Source organism: Hippocampus bargibanti, linkage group LG13 (assembly GCF_051943395.1).
Source record: "Hippocampus bargibanti isolate YZ-2025 linkage group LG13, ASM5194339v1, whole genome shotgun sequence".
NCBI classification, from domain to species: domain Eukaryota; kingdom Metazoa; phylum Chordata; class Actinopteri; order Syngnathiformes; family Syngnathidae; genus Hippocampus; species Hippocampus bargibanti.
In genome coordinates this window covers 10047686-10069358 of record NC_142746.1, presented here as the reverse complement: position 1 = coordinate 10069358, position 21673 = coordinate 10047686, and the positions used below count along the sequence as shown (strand labels likewise).

At 40.3% G+C, this 21673-nt stretch overlaps 2 protein-coding genes across 4 annotated transcripts; one reads left to right on the top strand and one right to left on the bottom strand.

Moving 5' to 3' along the window:
• The first annotated feature begins 898 nt into the window (after positions 1–898).
• Positions 899–10486, top strand: LOC148889286 (acetylcholine receptor subunit alpha-like). The gene is made up of 10 exons (XM_089011603.1): positions 899–1141; positions 5463–5605; positions 5879–5923; positions 6159–6268; positions 6685–6880; positions 7397–7634; positions 7744–7967; positions 8613–8727; positions 8835–8959; positions 9491–10486. The coding sequence occupies exons 1-10, from the start codon at positions 1087–1089 to the stop codon at positions 9617–9619; spliced, it is 1380 nt and encodes a 459-aa protein (XP_088867729.1). The 5' UTR covers positions 899–1086; the 3' UTR covers positions 9620–10486.
• A 1582-nt stretch (positions 10487–12068) lies between these two features.
• On the bottom strand, positions 12069–20647 carry lnpk (lunapark, ER junction formation factor). Of its 3 annotated transcripts, none has more exons than XM_089011604.1 (16): positions 20508–20647; positions 19884–19939; positions 19227–19268; positions 18971–19021; positions 18758–18894; positions 18627–18685; positions 18502–18542; positions 18284–18367; positions 18148–18199; positions 17498–17608; positions 17076–17186; positions 16906–17011; positions 16373–16443; positions 16027–16197; positions 15024–15104; positions 12069–13917 (listed from the first exon to the last, which is right to left on the bottom strand). In XM_089011604.1, exons 2-16 carry the CDS (start codon positions 19908–19910, stop codon positions 13739–13741), a joined length of 1323 nt encoding a protein of 440 aa, XP_088867730.1. In that variant the 5' UTR covers positions 19911–19939; positions 20508–20647; the 3' UTR covers positions 12069–13738. The 3 variants fall into 3 exon arrangements, with proteins under 3 accessions (XP_088867730.1, XP_088867731.1, XP_088867733.1); XM_089011605.1 differs by having other exon boundaries at positions 17076–17168; XM_089011607.1 differs by lacking the exon at positions 15024–15104.
• Positions 20648–21673: the final 1026 nt, after the last annotated feature.

The window sequence follows — 21673 nt, the reverse complement described above, 5'->3', positions numbered from 1 at the left end:
CATGTCTGTCATCCATCAGTTGGTCTTTCTGCCTGTCTGTCTGTCTGTCCGTCTGTCTGTCTGTCTGTGTTGCCCAGTCTCTGCAGCCCACATCATGTGTGGCATGTGCGTTGTTCTGTGGGATGAGATCAACACAAATAACAAAATGAAGTCACATGCTAGAAATGTTCACGTCGTTCAATTGGCACACTGAATTTGAAACCCTACTCCTTGTTTGGAAACCTAACCCCGATTTGAAACCCTAATCGGTAATCGCAACCACGCCTTTAAACCCGACTTTGAAACAAATATCAAATCCCTGGTTTGAAAAGAAAACTTGGGATTCATCACATTAGCCTGAAACCAGAATTTCAAAACCGTATGCTTGCTGGAAACCACATTTTGAAAGTCATTAATTGCCTGACACCTGAAGCCTTGTTGGAAATGTAAATCTTGTCTTGAACCTATTTTTTAAAAACTTGTTTGGAAACAAAGCAATTTTAAATGGTACTTGGTAAATACGATTTAAAAGCCAATTTTGAGACACAAGCCCTGATTTGTCCTTAAGATGGCTTCAAACAAAACCGCAATTTGAAACCTATAAACCTTTGTCGAAAAGTGAATCTTTGCTTGAAACCCAAGTGATTTCTTCAAATCTTAACCATTAACTTGCTGTCATACTTTAAAACCCTAAACCTAGCCTAAAACATCATTTTAAATTGTAACCTTGTCTTAAAAGCACTAATTCAAACTCCTAATCCTGTTTTAAAAAAGGAACTTTAAAAACTTAACTGTGGTTTGAAACCCTAATATGAACCTGAGAACACATATGCGCACACTCTCAGCTGTCTCCATGCATGCTGAGTGGTGTGGAGACTGTCCTGGTGGTCGGGGGAAAAGGGGTGGGGGGTATTGCAGGGAGTAGACAGAATGGACTCTTGCCCTGAGTAACCAGAGCTGCCTTCTTGGCTTCTCATGCCTCGCCTGCAAAGCCATCCGAGTCCTTCTGCTGCTACTCGAAATCTCGTGGAGGCCGACGGGAGCCAATTGTTCCGCTCGCCCTCTTATCTCATCTTTGCTTTCTTTCGTGACTAACGTGGAGGAGATATGAAGCTGTCAACGTTTGACACGCTGCTGGTATGGATCCTCGGCGCAATGGCTGGTGAGTCCATGAGTGAACATGTAAAATGTCAATCTGCCGTCCAAGCAGGGCATGGAGCCATCACAGGCGCTTAAAACAAGTCAGGTCAAATGACAAAACCAGCAATGAACGTACCATATATTGGATATTTTTAGGTATTTTTCACATTTTAAACAACTCAGTCATGAGCTTGACGGATAAGTATGTACAGTATTAAACAACCAATTCCATTTGAAAGTATTTTAGTTTTTGATTGTGGAATGAGTTAATAGTGTGGAGTGTGGTCTCAAAGCCCTCCAATGTTGCTGTCACGTAGGGACATGTTGCTTTTTTTGTGCCTGAATAAATTTAATTACTAGTACATATTTAGAAACTGCAATTTGTATTTCCTCGGGTAATCGATATGTGACATTATAATTTGATTAACTCAAACCTTTGCGTGTGATAAATAAGGAAAGGGGCAAACACGGTTTCCACATCACTATACAGTTTTTTTAAAATGAGAAGTTAATAGATTGTAAAGCAAAGAGTGCATCATGATAATGTCAATACTGTTGTGTGCTAGTAGGGGGCAGTATTACACAGTCATGCAGATACAAACAAAAACTTTCACAACTGCAGTATTCTACATCACTGTAAACTATGTGATTAATTTATTTACTTTGTAGAGGATAAAAAAAATAGAAGCTGGTGGATTTGTTCATTTAAATATTTTGCTCAATTTTTGTGGTCAATTATCAGCCATTTCAGGAGTTTAGAACACTGCATAGTAAATGATATGTTTATGAACCCTTCTGCAATTTCCCATTAGTCATTGGCATTGAGCCAGAGGAGTTAAACGTAAATACAATTTGCAATTGCCTCAGTTTTATGTTTAGCTTGACGGTAAACACCAAGTTGTAATGGCAATTAACAGCTTGGAGCTCTTTTTTGATGAACTGTTAACTGCCTACCAAATTGTTGCTTGTTGCGTTCAATGACACCAAAGCAGCCAAACTAGGTTTTTGCACACATTAAAGCAAAAATAAAATACAAGCAAATTCGTGAATTAGCCGACCCACAAAAAAAACAAATTAAGGTGAAGTCACGGCTCCTCGTGCCTGCTAATTGGTCAGAATTCCCTTTTAGATATGCAAGCATATGTTTCATTCAGCAGGGTGGGGCTGAACCTGTTGTTTTCTGCACGAGTCTCCCCCTGGGCGTCCTTGAGACTCCTGAAAAACGACAGCTCCGCGTTGTCAGCATTCTTATCCATGTTCGTGTTTGAGGCATTTCTTCGTGGCAGCAGGTGTCCTCTGCCGCACGCTGATTCACAAGCCGGAAAAGGGCAGACGTTGAGTCACTTTCGACAAGGATGCGGGGACTTTCAGATTTAAAGCTGTGAATTTTAAAAGTCCTCATCACTAAATACGTACGTAATAAAAAGGGTCGTGCAGTGTTTGACGTCACTTTATCATGTTTTAACAGAAATTAACTGTGAAAATGAAGTTGACGGATATTGGTTGGAAAAAAACAGTAAAGTCATTTCAAAATACACAACACAGTGTTTTTGAAAACAAACACAGAGATCTGTAGTCCTAAATTGTGGAAATCGTGCACGCCCGTGTGTGCGTGCGCCCGTGTTTCCATCATGAGTCGGCCCTCCTCATAATGAGGCCCCTAAAACGGAGGGATTCAGGGGTGGTCTCTGGATCAAGTGGGTGAGGTTGGAGTTAGGACCATCGGTTGAAGTGGCTTTGGGGAGGTTAGGACAACTGAGATTAGTGTTCATTTGGGTTTAGGGTTAAATTAAAAAAAAATGAATGAATGAATGAATGAATGAATGAATGAATGAATGAATGAATGAATGAATGAATGAATGAATGAAATATACATTTTCCTCAAATAGATCGCGGGACATGGTGGAGCCTATCCCAACTATCTTCAGGTAGTCGGTGGGGGACACCCTGAAGCGGTTGCCAGTAAATCGCAGCGCTATAGTCCAATGGGCCGGCCCCACAATTTTATACAAATTCCAAATGGCACTTCCGCGGTTACCCTCCCTTTATCGTGTCATCCCCGGGTATTAATCAAATGCCTTCAGCGATCAAGGCAAGCCCTTTTCCCTGCGAGTGTAATTAATAACATCCACATTTTCCGATTCGCGGTGCGCGCGGTGGACTGTGTGACGTGTGGAAGTCGGGTGTCACCTGCAACCAACGAGTGGATAAAGACGCCATAAAAGTTGCTCAATCACCAGTCTGCCTTTATATTTTATTACCGGCCAGTCGCACGCTCCAAACAATATTTACTAGCCAGCCATTACCAGCTCGTACATCAAATAGCGAGATTAGGCCATTGATAGTTCTCGGTGACATCCCCCTGCAGGCTCTTTCATGTAGTAATCAATAACTATTATGATCCAATATATCATTACAAATGGGTGCTTAAATGTGTAATTGCTAATCTATTTCACTATTCTGAATTATGTAGACATTCTCTGAAGAATGTCTGTTAATTAATTTGAAGGTTGTTTTATGGTCCAATAAAGTTGTACCGCTATATTATAGTATACCTAAGTACTGTCATGGTGTTGCCATACTTAATATATTGCAGTGGGATCAATGAAAATCAGGAGAAAAGATGAGTAAAATGATTTAATAAAATAACCTGAAGGCAATCTCAAATCCCACATTGGAATTATCCAAGCAGGCTTTTTCAAGTCTGTGAAGGTATCACTTCATCACTTGGCATGGGTCGATTACCGCTTTAGCGGGTGTTTAAAAAGTCAAAATTTCAAGAGCCGCTACAACAATCTATCACTGGAAATGAGCGTTTTTTTTCTCCTGAGATGATTTCTAGGCAGGCAGCATCTTGTCGCAACATGACTGGCAGGTTCACTCAATAAGCTGTTAATGATGAGAGAGGCCCGTCGCTTCTTTTGCTCCTCCTCAGCTAAGCAGAGAGGGGAGGACTGAGCAGTTACACACACCCCTCACAAGAGAAGAGAAGTTATTGTTTATTTCGACATAAAATAAATTGTGTTTAATGGAAAAATATATTCCTATTCTACCCAAATGTGTATTATTACACTATGCTATTTTTCATCGTGATAATGCATCTCACAAAATTGTTGTAGACTGTTTTATTTTTACTGAAATGAGACAGAGGGGAATCAACTATTGTCAAAAGTGGAAAGAACCCCAGTGTGTTGTTTTTGAGTGTTTTTATTGAGTTTTAACATGCTATATGTGGAATGATCTAGATAAATTAGACAACACCATTTGCTTTTGAGGTATGGTGTGCACTTTAAATGAGATGATGTGCTATTGGCCATTGTGTACAATCGCGAGATAATATTCCTGGTGGATGAAAAGGTACAATGAATGAATCGTACTCTACAATTTGCAATCTGGGCCAGGGCTGGAGAATTCTATTGCTCCTCAAAAATATAACATTATTTTTAATGGAATTGTTTTTTACTTAATTCTGCTCACTAGCAAACAACGTCTGACATGATTCCCGTTATCATGTCAGGCAGCGGAGGGGGGGGCAATTTGACAACACCTCAATTACCAGGAAGCTCAGTGTCAGGAAAATCTCCATGTGCCGTTTTATTTGGGCTCAGTCCGGACACGTGAGTGGAGCCATGCCCGGCTGTTGACTGACAGCTGCAAATGCATGATGGGACACGCCCCCTTTTCTATTTCAGTAGGCAGCCACATCAAAAGCAGACAGCATGGCGGGCTGAAGAACGAGTATCTTCAACTTTGTAGCATCATGGCCAATGTTTGAGTTTTTTTTGCATACCTCCAAGGCAAGACAGTGAAGCCGTTTGCTCAGCATATGACGGGACTTGAATATTCGTTGGGTCTGAGTTGGGCGCTATAACTTGAGTCCTAAAGAATGTGTGATGAAACTTCAAAGTGGCATCCAAGGGTGTCAAACTCATTTTTTGCCGCGGGCCACATTGTAGTTACGGTTTCCTCTCGGGGGGGCGATATGAATTTGGGGAAGCCATTAGAATGTTTTATCCGGCCCACACATTACATATAGAGCGCACAACAAATTAATGAATAACTAGTTTTCAAATCTGAAGTAAAAAATAACGACTTATTGTAGTTTACATGGGACAATTTGAAATTTTGATTCAGGCTTTAGCATCATGGATGTTGACAATGCTTGATTTGCTTTTGCGGGCCGAATAAAATGCTATGGGGTGCCAAATTTGGCCCACGGGCCTTGCCTTTGACAGCAGTTATGTAAAGGAAAGGAAATGTGAGCTAATGAGAAAAAAATACTGGATTAAAAATGTATATTCAGAATTTTTCTTTCATGGCCATATCACTCATTTGTGTCGCAGGTCGGGCGTGGTGCTCGGAGGACGAGACGCGTCTGGTGAATTATTTGTTCAACGGATACAACAAGGTGGTGCGCCCAGTCAACCATTTCAGTGAAGCGGTGGTGGTCACTGTGGGACTACAACTCATCCAGCTCATCGAAGTGGTAAGCAAAGACACCCCCAACTTTGCCTCAAAATTTGGAAACTACATGTTATTGTAATTGAGTCCTTATCTTGTTGTAAATGTATTTTGGATCTGAATTAACATCATATTCTCCAATTCTGTTAGAAAGGGGTATCACTCCATGATGACACTATTGCATAAATTATTTTAATTTCCACAGGATATTTTTTTTTGTCCAGTCCGACGCCCACGTCCAATTAGAAGCAAAATTGATTGAACACAAATCGAAGTAATTTCCTTTTATGTCCTTCAGGATGAAGTCAACCAGATTGTGACCAGCAATGTTCGTCTCAGACAAGTAAGCAAGCACATTTCTTTCCAAAAAAAAGTTGACGATGGTGAGAATAGTCATTCAATGGTAACTATTGTTTCCCATATTTTTTATTTAATTTTACAATGACAGTCATCAGTTTTACTGACTAACATTTTAGACCGAGAAATTTAAATTACAGGTTCATCAATAACCAGAATAAGGAATTCTGTTGCTACTCGCAAAGCTTTTATGATAAACCTTTTTGCACTGTGATGCACAGCAATGGACGGACTTGAACCTGAAATGGAACCCAGATGAATACGGTGGCATCAGGAAGATCCGAATCCCTTCCATGGATATTTGGAAGCCCGACTTGGTGCTTTACAACAAGTAAACACATTTTTGAAGTAGAGCCAAACCCCACTGAGTCATAGTTTGTTAGTCACGTTTGTTTGTTTTTCCACTGAAAACGGTCATCAACTTCCCATATTTGTTTTTATACAACGTCACTTTGTGTGTCTTCAAGTGGGCTCGTACGGGAATGTTGCTAGTCGACATTAAATATAAAAGATCAAATACTGAAAAATACAAACAATTGCAAGCCTTGCTAAGTATTGTGTCATCACCTCTATTCATGGCTTTTGGGATTTTTTCCCATTAAAAAGTTACACAGCACCGCTTTGGTACAGACAATTATAAATATTTTAATAAAGGGTGCGTTATTTTTGCAAAATACGCCTCGGCTTTGTTAATATCCAAATTAAATCCATCCAGTCTTACTTTGTGCCTCCCATCATCGTTTCTAGTGCCGATGGCGATTTCGCTATCATTCACGAGACCAAAGTACTGCTGGAATACACCGGCGATATCACGTGGAACCCGCCCGCCATCTTCAAGAGCTACTGCGAGATTATCGTCCTCCATTTTCCCTTTGACCTGCAAAATTGCAGCATGAAGCTCGGCACGTGGACGTACGATGGCCTGCTGGTTGTCATCAATCCGGTCAGTTCGCACTGATTACAAAATTAATGCTATTTTCTAAGTTGGAATGGGAATTAACCGCCATTTACGGTAATGAAACAAATGTTTCCAAAATGCAGCCTGCCTTTAGAGAGCATTTAAGTACGAGTCGGTCACGTATAAAGTACTTGATCTTAATCCGGAATAAAACAAGCAGATTTTTTACCAGTATACATCACAACCTCTCAGCAGTAAAATTAGACATGCCTCACTGAGGATAAGGAATACATGCCTATGAGTAAAATGGTACTTGCAGTACACATCTGGTTGACCAAATAAGAGAGTCTAAGGTTTCTTACGCTGAATTGAACGTTGATGTAGTCCTAAAACTCAATATTCTATGGGTCCTGCAATTTGAGTGAAAATGACAAAAACGCTGGCACTGGAGTGGATACATTTTAGCACATCGTCTGGCAGTGAATGAGTTAAAAGGTGACCATGAGCATGATGCTATGCTTGGAAATGAGCATGCAACTTGAATAAACGGTGCATGCGCAGGACAGCGATCGTCCAGACTTAAGTAACTTCATGGAGTCCGGAGAGTGGGTTCTGAAGGACTACCGCAGCTGGAAGCACTGGGTTTACTACACATGCTGTCCCGACAAGCCTTACCTGGACATCACCTACCATTTCCTGATGCTGCGACTGCCGCTCTACTACATCGTCAACGTCATCATACCCTGTATGCTCTTCTCTTTCCTAACCGGCCTGGTCTTCTATCTGCCCACGGATTCTGGTATGTGCAAACATGACAAGATTTAGAGAAAATCAAGGTTTTCACAAACCCCCACTGCTCCCAAAAATTGTCTCTCTTTTAACCTTCTGGCCCTGATGATTCTCCCCAGGTGAGAAGATGACACTGTCCATATCCGTTTTATTGTCTCTCACCGTGTTTCTGCTGGTCATCGTGGAGCTCATTCCGTCCACGTCCAGCGCGGTGCCGCTCATCGGGAAGTACATGCTGTTCACCATGGTGTTCGTCATCGCCTCCATCATCATCACCGTCATTGTCATCAACACGCACCACCGCTCGCCTAGCACGCATACCATGCCCGCTTGGATACGCAAGGTAGGTGGGATGTCGTTTGACGTCTTCAAATCAAATTTTGGTTGCTGTATATTTGCGAAGATGCCTTCAAATTTACACTTGCTTGGGCTTTCAGACTAGAGCTTGAAGTAAGACGAATCAAAGTATAGTGCAAAGTATGCATGAGGGTTCCTGAAAGTGGGTATTAAACTTCAGGTTTGAAGCCATAGTTAGGGTTCGAAACAAGTCAAGAGCTTTGAATAGAGATGTTCAAACCTACATTTTTTCAGACAAAAACCAGTTTTCACTCTTGAGTACTCATGGATGGTGTTACGGAGTACAGATACCACTAATGTTTACGATACGTTAAATTTAAATTTCTACAATATTAAACCCCACCCCTCCCCTTTAAGTATTGGTGTCTCATATTGGCATCCTTCACGGGAATCTTACACTTTTCAAAAAAAGGCCCAAATCATACCAACACCGAAACCTCATGTCAGCACACGCAACCCTAGTTCTGAAGTTGGGTCAGGTTTTAAAAACTCAGGATCTGCCAAGACAGCGTTCAGGTGTTAGTGTAGGATAAGGGATTGAAGCTGGGTTAGAGTTTAGAATTCAGGGTTTTATCTGAATATGCACCGTGATGGCCAAAATATGACTCAGGTGCTGTGTGGGTCTTGCCAGGTATTCATTGAAACAATCCCCAACATGATGTTCTTCTCCACCATGAAGCGTCCCAGCCAGGAGATTCGGCAGAAGCGATTGTTTCCCACAGACATGGACATATCAGACATATCAGGTAAGCACACAACAAAAGGGTGCATTAAAACACTGCTGCAACAGAGGACATGTTGAAGTTTCAAACTTATCGAAAAAGAGACTTAACACAAAACAAATATGGCTCAGGTAACCCCACACCGACCAGCGTCCCATACCAGTCACCCATCATCAAGAACCCTGACGTCCGTAGCGCCATTGAAGGCGTCAAATACATTGCAGAGACCATGAAGTCGGACGAGGAATCCAACAATGTAGGAACGAATGACCTCCCGCCATTGCATGACAGTTGATACGGTTTGTTGTGCTGTGTGTGTGGCGTCATTTGCTGGCTAAAGACGCTCACTGCAAGTGAATGCTCGTTTCAAGGCTTTTGTAATACAAATATTTCAATGACTTATTTATATATTTTAATTATTACTCGCATAAATACAAGTGTCCTCTGTCATTGTAAAACTTAACTTCCTCATACTTAATATGTGGTTTATGTCAATGTACGCAAAAAACACACTGAACTCAATTGGACTCCAGAGACAAACAGAATTTCCTAAAATGAAGTACAGTACAGTCGTTATATCGATATTCAAGGGAGTCCGAAAAAATATCAATATAACCGGGACTATCGATATATCCGACCCTGTTTGCATGTAATTTTCTCCGTGCGTGCATAGAAATAGTATCGATATAACCGGGACTATCGATATATCCGATATCGATATAACGAGACTTTACTGTATTTACAATTCTCATCAATGTGAGTGTACCAATCTTTGCCATGGTTGCAGGCGGCTGAGGAGTGGAAGTTTGTGGCAATGGTTCTGGATCACATCCTGCTGTGCGTCTTCATGTCAGTGTGCATCATCGGCACACTCGCCGTCTTCGCTGGTCGACTCGTTGAGCTCAACACGCTGTGATCGAGCATGCGTGCAGTCTCACATCAAAGTTTTGATTTAATTTAGAAGTTATAGGATAGAAGTGCTAATGTTTTTGATATCTTTCTTAATTTAAGAAAAAAAGGGCTATGTGAGCCAACAAAAAGGCGCTTATAAATGAAATGTATTATTATTACTGTATTACATTTTTTTAACATGGCCCACAAAATGGCCACCGAGGTGGAGTTTGGACATCCTAGCGCTAAAGGCTAATGGCTAATGACGCGTCTTGCAATCTAAGCTGGCCATACTTGAAGCTGTTTTATTTTGGTAGGCCAGGGGGGGTCATGATCATTGCCGTTTCGATTCCTGTTGTGTCGAGAACACAAAACAGCAATATGTTTTTTTGGGGGAGGGTTGATTTCTTTTTGATTGTTTTTCCAGACTATGAATTTGCCGTATTTTGGAGGATGGGCATGACAGATTTTTCCTGTCTTGAAGTTGTATTGATTTGTTTTGATCAATGACATTCACAAAGCCACAAAAACCTATGAATATTTTTTTTTATGTGCTATACGTGTTCAGAAAAAAAATCAAAACAATATGATTACAGTAAAATATTTCTTGTGTAGTTCCTGATTCCGTCACTGATTGGTGTATGATAACCAGGTAACGATCAATGTCATACTGGAATAATAGAAAAGCAATATATCACGTGTCAATAATCCATTTGTGGCTGCGTTGTTGCTGGGTGTTTTCTTCAGCAACGTGATTGATTGTGCAGCCACAAGTTGATTTAATGTAACTTGGTCTGCCAGTGAAGCTCATATTGAGCTTACTTATGATTGTTTGTTATAAATGATTGTGTGTGGGTATGAGCAAGGTGGAAATAAACTTGTAATAACTATATATGTGTATTTTTTTAATTCCACTTATTACAAGGTCAGTAGTCATGTTAAAGCTGAAAAAAACATATGTTTTAAGTCCAGCAGAGGATCAAACAGACAGTAGCTTCTATACAACTAGTTAAGGTCAAGTTAAAACCCCTTAAAGGACAACCGACACCATTTTTTGTTTCCTGACATCAGAAAAACGTTTCATAGCATCTAAAATAACCAAAGCATGCAGGCTGATATTTTTAGTCAAATTCAAAACACCAATAAAAATGACTTAAAGTGGTAAAGAAGGCGTCGGTTGTCCTTTAAAAGACAACCGACGCCTCCGGACAAGTTGTGTCCATAATTTGTAAAATCACTTCAAATGACTTCTACTGGGCGTATTTTACAAAGATTCCACCGCTTATAGCTATATTTTACGTTATTAGACTCACGCTGAATATTCAGAAAGTCTTGTTTTCAAGTTGATGACGATCGCCACGTGACGTCACGTTTGGAACGCCCCTGACCGAGAAAGCGACACACAGTGCATTTTGCGGTACTTTGTTTGGTCTGAAAACTTCGTATTGATCCGTGTTGATGGCGAAATTAGAAGGAAAACACATACATAACGCAAGGGTGAATCGTTGTGTGTTGCACCAAGACAACTATTTGATATTCACTGACACAAATTCCCAGCAGACAATCAGCCCATTTCCAACAGAGCTTGGGCGCCATCTTCTGCCTTTTCTGGGTGCTACATTGCTATCATTGACGGCTCGAATTGATATACGGGAGGACTCCTTTAAAGGACAACCGACGTCTCCGGACAAGTTCTGTCCATAATTTGTAAAATGGCTTCAAATGACTTCTACTGAGCGTATTTTACAAAGATTCCACCGCATATAGCCATATTTTACGGTTTAAGATTTGCGCTGAATATTCCGGAAGTCTTGTTTTTGAGTTGGTGACGAGTCCTCACCCTACGTCACTGAAGGAACGCCCCTGACCGAAAAAAGGACACATTGTAGCAGTCCTTCCATCACGTCAATGCATTTTGCTGTACTTGTTTGGTCTGAAAACGTCGTGTTGCACCAAAAAGAGGCAGATGAGGGCGACAAAGCTCTGTGTAAGGAATTTATCAGCCTGCGGAAACGGGTTGATTAATTCCTCACACGGAGCTTGGTCGCCAATTTCTGCCTCATTTTTAGTGATACATTTCCCCTCAATGTTGCCTCAAATGGCACGGAATAAATTCTTTAATCGATTAATCAAACATGTATGCTTTCCTCTTCAGAACTATTTGAATCATATTCATAACTGGATGTGTAACAAGAAAGCATATTCTCCGAATCTGAAGCCATTGTTTTGATTCTCGAGTAATGCAAGACGTCTTGGCGTGACGTCACGAACTGGGGGCGGGACTTTCTGAAAATGCCCAATTCGCAGCTGAATTTTTGCAGATTTTGGACACTTTAAGTAATTTTTATTGGTGTTTTGCATTTGACTAAAAATATCAGCCTGCGTGTTTTGGGTATTTTAGATGCTATAAAACGTTTTTCTGGTGTCAGTTAGGAAACAAAAAAAATGGTGTCGGTTGTCCTTTAAAGTCAGTGCAAATGGAGACAAGAAGACATTTGGCAAACACTTAAAAAAACGACCAAGGGGCAGATAAAATGGGAATTGGAAGTCAACTATTGTAAAGTCCAGATCATTATCTACTGAAGAAATAATCACTAGCAGTCGTAAAGCCAGCTAATTGACAAGCTACAAAAATAATGTCTGCAGTTTCTAAAACAAGTGAAATATATAAGAACCAAAAATCTTACACCAAAGGCTACGTGAGACTCATTTTTATAGCAACAGCTAAGTGAGCAGGAGAGCCTTGTTTTCGGACTTCATATTTTTTACTGGTGTGATTGGGAATTTTGTCTTGCCACAAATTACTCTAAAAGTGATTAAGAACAATATCAGATCATTCAAAACTTATTTTGAAACGAATCTGGTTACGATTGAATGAGTGTCTCTGTCTTATGTGATTGTGTTGTATAATTTTGTTCATATGTTACTATAGCTTCAAAATGGTGTGCCAGTGGCTACCTTTACAGCAGCTAGCGTACTTTGTTCTTCGACTTCCTTACTTTCATAAATTTGCTGCTCTAAATTTGCCATTTCTCCATTGTGAGACGAAGACAAGTAATTCTACCACTTATTTTTATCCCTTTAGTTGGGCTATGGCAGCAAATTACTTATGCTATTGCATGCGTAGCTCATAGCGCACGCGAGCAAATTATTGTGTACCATCCATTCCACCTTGGGGCAAGGAGCCTTGCAAACATGACCAGCACAAGTCAAAGCACAATTGCAAAAATGTGTCTTTTTTTCCAGATGTGATTTCATACATTGGTGTTTCAAAAACCAAATGTATCAAAGTTGTAGTCAACAGTTGATGCCATGCCAGTTAATATTTCAGGTCAAACTACCACCAGTTGACCATCATTTGTCAAATGCTAAAATGCTAACATAGGGAGATGGCTAAAGGCCGTTTACCATTTAAAATAAGGGTCGGAAAAACATCTGTGCCCTTGGGCCATGTTTGATTTTTGACAGACAAATGGATCCACCACATTTGGAGAATAGTAAAATATGTGTGTAAAAGAGGAAAGTCTGTTTTTCTTTTAAGGAATGAATTCATTCTATGACTTATTCCTTGACGGATAACTGCGTACGTGTCATGTTATTTCATGATTTTGTAGATTCAATACAATTGAAATTTCACATTGTTTATCTGACGATACGCTCTATTATTTGTATTATCACAATAATTAAATGGCCAATGATTTCATGAGCGACGAAAAACAACTTTTTGGGGGTGGCCTACTAAATTAATGAAATATATTATTCTCCTTTTCCTTTCGGCTTTTCCCTTCAAGGGGTCGCCACAGCCAATTAGTGTCCTCCATCTTCAGAGGTTTGATTCGCATGTTTGTTTTGGCCAAGCTTTGACGTCAGATGCCCTTCCTGACACAACCCTATGTATTTATCCGGGCTTGGGACCGGCACAATTAACATAGCCTTTGCGTAACTTTTTACAACGAGCATCCTATTGTATTCAACCATGTCAATTTGCCTTCAAATAGCAACTCACTCATGAAAGACTTGAACATAAATACAGGCACATTAAAAATATATATATATATATATATACATGTATAATCCATGTGCCGATTAGCATTTAGCATCTACTGTCTGTGGCAGTAAGTGCAAAAACCTTTTTCCTGCGCAGCTATGACAGATGAGGTGGATGAGTGGGGGAGTCTTTGTCTCTCTCTTCCTTGTCCTCATTTTCCTCTTCCTGGTCCAGCTCCTCAGATTCTTCTGCTTGGTCTGTCTCCTCTTCGACCTGACTCTCAGAGTGTGGGATTTCTGCAGGAACTCGGCTGCCTTCAGCCGGCTCCTGCTCATCTGAGAAGAAACCGCGGCGGAAAGGTCCGTAAGTAGACAAGAAGTATGCTGGTAAAGAGTTGAAGGACACCAAATTTGGAAAAGGTAATCATGGGGAGGATTAAAATTGAAAATGATTTGCTTTTAGACTTGAAACGTGAAATATTGGATCAAAAGCTGATTAATACATAATTATGTACATAGAATAGTAATACTGTATTTCCATAAATAGTGGTGAGATGGAGGCAGTGTTTTTTTCTTAGTAAATCATGTCACTGCGTTAATTCACTTTACACAAAATGAAAGTGGAAAATTTCCACTAAATAAATAATGAGGACTACGAAGAAAAAATTGAATCTTTTCAAAACTGATTTTACGATTCAAAGATATTTTGTCACACCGTTAATAACCAGATGAATGCATTTCTTAAGACACAAGGTCACATACTCCCATGGCTTTCTTTAATATTCATTGAGGATTACTCAGTTGAAACACGACACAAGTGCTTCAGGAGGCTCTGCGGGTTTGGTTAGCAACAAGTGTCAAAGGATTGAGATTCCGTTTGCGACCCTTTTGTTTTTTCCTGATGGGTTAAAACGAGAGCTCTCTGGTTAAGGGAGGTATTCAATACTAGGCGAGCTTCATCTCTTTATTTGGGGAAATGCGACTATTTGTTGAAATACAGCACCCCCGTGAATAATAAAACCCTCAGATGTTGTATCATGACAGAGTTGATCCTCTTTCAGAAGATTTCAATTCCAGGAGGCATCCAATATTTTTCTAACGACTAATTTTGACTCATTGCGTCCAATCGCTGTGTTCTTGTGTTAGACTACTGAGCATTATGTAGCAGATACTAAATGTGGAGGTGCACAGAATTAAATGGTGTATTGTATAGCCTTTAAAAAGCCAGAAGTTGATGTAAATAAATAAATAAACAAACAAACAACCCTCCACTACGAATGAAATCCTCTGAATGGGTACCAAACAATGACTCAACTTAATTGGAGCACTTTATGAAATGAACTGTGTCATTATCGTGACAATCTGGTTGTTCAATCACAGATCAAATCAGTTGAATTGACGTTGTATTGAGGAGGAAGAAAAGGGGAATGGGGAGGAGGGACCTGGACTTTGCTGAGCTCGATTCTGAGGGTTCTGCTGGACGAGGAAACTGTGGACCAAACTCCACGGCGCCGGAGCATTGGCTAGAGGCAAGATCATAGCGTTGAAACGCAGCATTTGGCGATGGTCATATGCGCTTGTTGTTAAAAGCTTGTACAGTATGAAGCAAAATAGGAAGTGAGACGATGGATAGAGGTGAACACAATGCAGCAGGAGAGTGCGGCTAAACTGTAAATTTTTACTTTTAACAAAGAGCGACTAGATTTCACTGAGGGCGAACAACCTGTGCATATTTTTTTAGAACTATTGATGAATATTGTATGAAAATTAATTAATTGAATAGAACTGAAACGTTACATTGGAGGTGATAAAACTAAGCTATTATGTTGTATTGGGCAAGAGGTTTACGTATTTTCATTTCATAGTTTTTTAATATTGAAACGTTTAGAAAATGACAATGAAAAAAAAAAACATCAGTTGAAAAATCACAAGATTTCTGATCATGTGATCGAATCAAGACAACTATATTAGTATTTTTTTTTACTATATTAGTATTTTTAGTCATATTGTCCAATGAAATAAAAATTACTATTATTATGCTATTAGACTAACAATCTACAAATTAGAAAATATACAACTTCAACCTCCTTGGATTGCCTGTTGAACCCCTTGGGTGACCTGAATAGACCTTTGTTTAAAACAAAGAGAAATGCACCGCGGTCGTAAATGTATTCAAAATGACACTTGCAATAATGCTTTGCGGACGCATACTTCTCTTGAGCAATCCTTCAATATTCCAGTTCACAAATTAGACACTATTCTTTTCCTATTTATTTTTCACAATTTAATCTCTGCTAGTTTGTCGAGTGACTTTTATTGGTGAATCCATTGTAATCTTACAATTTCGTACGGTAGTTTCAACTGGCCGAATAGCACCGATTATTTTGACTGGAATCACGTAGTTATTTTGGTTTTGTTTGTGTGAGTCTATGATATTGTATTTACCTCCAGAGGGGGGTGCGCTTTTGTCCGTGTCGGCGCCAGAGTGGGGTGTCTGTCCTGGAGACAGCACCTCGGACCGCAGTTTCCTCTCATAGCTGTACTCGGGAAGCCTGGGAGCCTGCGGACGCATCTTCCGGGCAGGATTCAGGAAGTAGCAATACGCGCAGCGGAAGGCTAGCAAGGCCGATGATCATAACAACAAAACCAGAAGCTGGTTAGGTCAGCTAACTCAAATTCTACCTTTGCGCTATTTGATCTTGTCAAAGAACAGTGTTAATGTTTGATATTTTTTGCCATTATTTCAACTTTTCTTAACTTTAAAAGTTGCATTTGATTGTGTTGTTCATACCGAGGTATTCAAACTCTTCTTTCAGAGCCATGCCATTGTGGGAGAAGCACTGCTGACAAATCAGGGCGTACCTGAGGGTGTGGAGAAGAAGAGTTCATTCACGTGAGCTGATAACTCAACAGCACAACCAGTTGGACAACCTGCAGGGTACTGATATAAATCAATGGAAGGTTGGAGAGTCCTCAACATTTTTTGCCCAAAAATCTGTTTTTCAAGCCCACCAGCATTTCTCGATCGACCCATTAACACATGTCCATTGTCCATGCATGCACGCATATACACATGCACCCACGCATGACATGATGAGCAAACTTCCGGCAATGCAGGTCAGACGCCACCTTAAATTAAAGGTCACCTGCTTAAAACACAGAAAAACATTTTTTTCTTTTTTCCCTGCATTTCACGTTTGACAATAAAGCTGACTTTGACTTGACTTTGACTATTTCTCCCCCACCCTTCCCGTGGAGGTCTTGAGACCAGTCCATATGAAGATCATGAATGAAGCAGAAGTCCATTAATTTCTTGATTAATACCTGTTCTGTGGTCCATCTCCCACCAAGTACTCAACTACTCGGTCCAAAGCGCCTCTCTCCCTGGGCAAAATGGGCCTCGCCAAGGGAGGACCAGGAGGGTGCATACCTGAAGATCGATATTACACACTATCTCTTCATTTTTGGCTTTGACGGCGGTCATTTGAGCTTACCGAAACCAGGTATAGGGGAGGTAGGGTTCTGGGCTACTACCCCTTGGTGGACAGGGGGGGACAGGGAACCTCTCTCGGGTGGACCGCCTGGAGCTGAGAGAAGGACACATTCTGGAGGAAGAGCAACGTTGGCTGAACACAGGACTACACCTAAGTAGCATTGGCCTTCCACGGCTAACATAAAACATGACAATATACATTCACTGCATGCAGTACAATGCACTTCAATTTGTATTTGATTAAATTTGGGCAGCAATCTTGGATGAACACCTGCTCCAACGGGTTCGATGGAAACAATTCAGGCAAACCGGAAATAATGTGAAGTGGTCTGAGCGCTTTCCGAATGCAATGTAGCGCATATGTCAAGCTACACATGTGATTCATGTGAAAAGTGAATAGCTACTTGCTGTTCACTCACTCACCGACAGGCGTATCCCCTGGACCCGGTGAGGAGCGACCTCCAGGCAAGGGTGTCATCAGCGCAGCAGCAGGGGTTCCAGGGGGTCTCCCGGCCATGCAACGTTGGCGAATGTCTGACGAAATTTGGAGATAATAAAAGAGCTAATGATTTTCTAATATATCCTCAGGAGGTGTTGGCCTTATCAGTAGAATACATTCTATCTTAGGCCCAATATTATACTTTTAGGATGTTAATTTTAACTCATTAAATACTTCAATTGAAAAGTATGACGCGGAGTGCCATTCCCGAATTTGTTCAGGTTTATTTTTTTTCTTGGGGGGAGTGTTTAGAGCTTCGGTCAGACCTCTGGCAATGTTTTTCCCTCCCACGGGGGGCGGGGGGCAGCATTTTGAACAGCCCCCCCCCACTTCTATTTGAAATAACTCCTGACCCATATAACTTAAGAATTAACTATTTTTTCCTGATGAAAGAAGAGAATCTAAGGTTTCTTACACTGCATTGAATGTTTATGTAGTCCTCAAACTTAATATTGTGTGGGTCCTGAAATTTGAGTGAAAATAACAAAGACCCTGGCACTGGAGTGGACATATATTTGCACATCGTCTGGCAGTGAATGAGTTAAACAATATCTCCAACACATGAGGCAGATACCTTGCCCTGGCCTGGGAGTCATCTGAGGATGCACTGGGGTTGACTCCAGCTCCTACATAGTTAAAATCAGCGGGCACATAAGAACATATTCAAATGTAATCAAAGTAAATAATAAGAAAAAAAAGGGGGCACCCACTGATTTCTTCTTTCCATCTGGATCAAAGCGTTCCAGGATGAGTTTGGCATTTTTGTATGTCTCTGTTTCCATCACTTCTTCTAACTGTAAACCCAAAGCAAGAAAAGTTCAATTCCAGACAATTGGGCAACACTTTTCTTGAAAAATCCATTCCAGAGAAACGTGGCAGAAGATACACGTCAACAAAGAGTGAATAGGAACATTTGACGGAAACTTACTATCTTTTTTTTAGTAACCTTCAATTCCTCCAGAAGGTCACCTGACAAGAAAAAAAAACATGAGAACGAAACACCTTTCAAGAGTGACATACCACAGAAAATACCCCATTTAATTGTTTACTTACTGTTTCTCTCTGTTCGTTTCAAGAAAAGAAAAATTAGTAATTTCCGGATGAACCAGACCCTGAAAGAGATAGAAGCTCATTTCGAAGGACAAGGCGGACATTTTATGACGATGAACTTTGCGTTTACTCACAGCATGGGGTACAGGAAGAAAGGCAGCGCCATAGCTAATCTGTGAAGCCATTTCTCAGGCAGGTAGAGGCAATAGACCACCAGACAGGTCAGCAGGTAGAAAGCCGACGAGTAGAAGAGAAGTCGGCCCACCCATAACTGCACACGGAAACATACCTGTGAGGCCATAGAAACAAAGACCACCTCCACAATTGAACTTTGAAGTGTAGTGGACCTTTTGGAGTCGCGTGTTTTTGGCTCGAAACTCCTCCAGCTCATTTATCTCCTACAAAGGGAGAACAGATGGGTGGGAGCGGGGTTAATGATCATTTGAAGACATTTTAATCTTCATTATGTCATGAAAGTGATACTTTGAGACTTTGGCATCATGTGTTTCATCAAAATAAGTGGCTTTAAGAATGAACAACGTTTGATTGTTTGTCTCCACAAGTCTCATGTGGGCAAAAGGAAAAGCAATAAGGATCGATCACCTTATCCAGGTTCTCCAACTGTTCCACTGAGGTTGGTTTTGTCTGCAGGTACATAAATATATCAAGCAGATAAGTAAATTTATCTCTGATAAACGCTGCTCTTGGCTGCTCTTCTCTTGAGACGTCTACTATTTGTAAACATAGAAACCATGACGAGGTGGTACCAGAGCATTGCAACATGGTATAGAAATATTTTTAATCAAGCTATTTAAAGCCTTGTGAGAGGGAACACAATGGAACGTAAAAAGTGAAACGTCCCCACCATTGGGACGCAATCTGCTGGAAAATATGATTCTGAGGTCTTTTTGTGTTGTCTTTGCCATTAATCAGAGGAACCGAAATGCTAATTAATTTCTCATTTCCCTCACTGACAACGTAACTCATGTCTATTTTTTTTAGAAACGTTCTTGATGAAATGCAAACTGAGTCACTCTCATCATAAAACATCGTTTCAACTATGAACATTGTGCAATCAAGCTACAGGAGCAAACAAGTCAAAGATCATAGATCACACAATTTCCCCCATTTTCTCAACGTCGCTGCAATGGCCAAAGGGATTTTTTTTGGTTAATAGTGGTGCCGTCTCAGAAAGCTTTTTTTTTCCATAAGAACGTGAAATGTTGTGGAAAATGGTCTGTAATTAAAATGCTTGCTTACCTTCCATCGTGAGAAGACGGCTCCCATGGTGCCTCTTTGCTGATTCTTTTGGCTCACTGTGGAACAGAAGAAGCAGTGTTCAAATAGCTCTTTCAGAATAATTCAACATGTAATCCTCCTAAAACGGTGCAGTGCATACTGCTTATGTAGTTAACCACCGCCAATTGCCTGGTCTTTAAGTAAAAGCTGATCACAATGGGCTGTTGTTGAGGTTTTAAGGAAAGGTAAATCTTGAAATACTAGACTAGTCCAAATATATGTACATATTCGGTAATATTATCCACTCTGCTTTGTGCGAATTACATAAACGCAAATGTTCTTGATCTGTGATTAGCGTTAAAAATATTTTCTTGACCACTCAACACTCACTGTATGCCAACAGCCTGCATAATAGTTAAACAAGTGTCCCTTGGCACGATCCTACCACACCATTGTCGTAAATGACATACGAGAGGAATGGGACTATGCCTATAAAAAACAAGCATGAAAACAGGCATAGAGTTAATTAAAAAAACCTATATTTGCTAATTTAGCCGCTTAGCGTCTTCCACAACAACAGTTGTCACGCAGGCGTAACAAGGATGAAATTTACAAGATACTTTTAATAATTCCCAATGTACTTACATTCGGTGATGTTTGGGGGTTTTAATCATCCGCTCATTTCATGAAAGACGGTGTTACAATCCAACAAGTACACTTTTTACGTTTCAAATTTTCGTTGATAGAGCGATTTGAAAGGGGGAAATCATAGATGCGCACAGTGATGACGACAGAGGAAGTGGCAGTTGAAGCTACACAAAAAAAAACACATTTGGGGTATAATTTTCTTATCATAATGTTTTTTTTTTTTTTTTTTTTTTTTTTTTCATTTTTATCAAGATATATGCATTATTTTTAAGTAAAGCCTAAACTTTACGTGACAGAATGAATTGGTCGTGTTAAACACCGCTTAGTGATCACGACACCAACAAATGGGAGTGTTTTATTCCCTACCAAATATCCTTTGCGTTATAGTTTTCTTCCAAAACACGATTCTCAATTCCAGTCGTGTTCATTTTCGTCAAACGCGAAGCTTTGGATGAAACATGACAATTTTAAGACTAAATTTGCAAATCTTTGGAGACCACCAAGTTTGGATTAATTGCGTTAATTTGTTTTTGTAAAGACGCGTAAAATAAAAAAAAACTAATTCACAAATGATTAGAATTAGGAGAAAATCCCAAGTACATACTGGACTGTACAGTGACTTATTTTATTCCCAGAGATAATGTTGTTCACCGCTAGCTGGGGCTATTTGACTGTTTCTTTCGACCTAGCAAGCGTACAGGAGCCACATTGATGGATTGACACTGCGTCCAGATATTCGTCATGATTTAACTCACGGTATTCCCTTTTCATGGTGTATACTCTTCATAGCCATATTTCACACACGAATGTAAGCGTTTAAACACACGTTTCATTATCTTTGGATCTCAATATTCATAGCAGAACCACATTCCAAAAAGCATCACTTCACGTCGGCTGTTCCGTGCGCGCTTGCGATTAAATTGTCGACAAAAGAAATTAACTGATGCTACGCACACTGCGTGACGCATGTATGGTGGAAAATTATTACGAGTGAATACGTGCATGCATTACGCGATGCATGTGGCCTTGAGCTTTTTAATGATAGTATCCATGCTGGGCGCGGTGAAGAGTTATGGACGTGACAAAGAGAATAAGCATCAAACACTCACGTGCGTTTGTGTTGCGTCAAATTCACCTCACCCAAACTTTTTTTTTACTCTCAA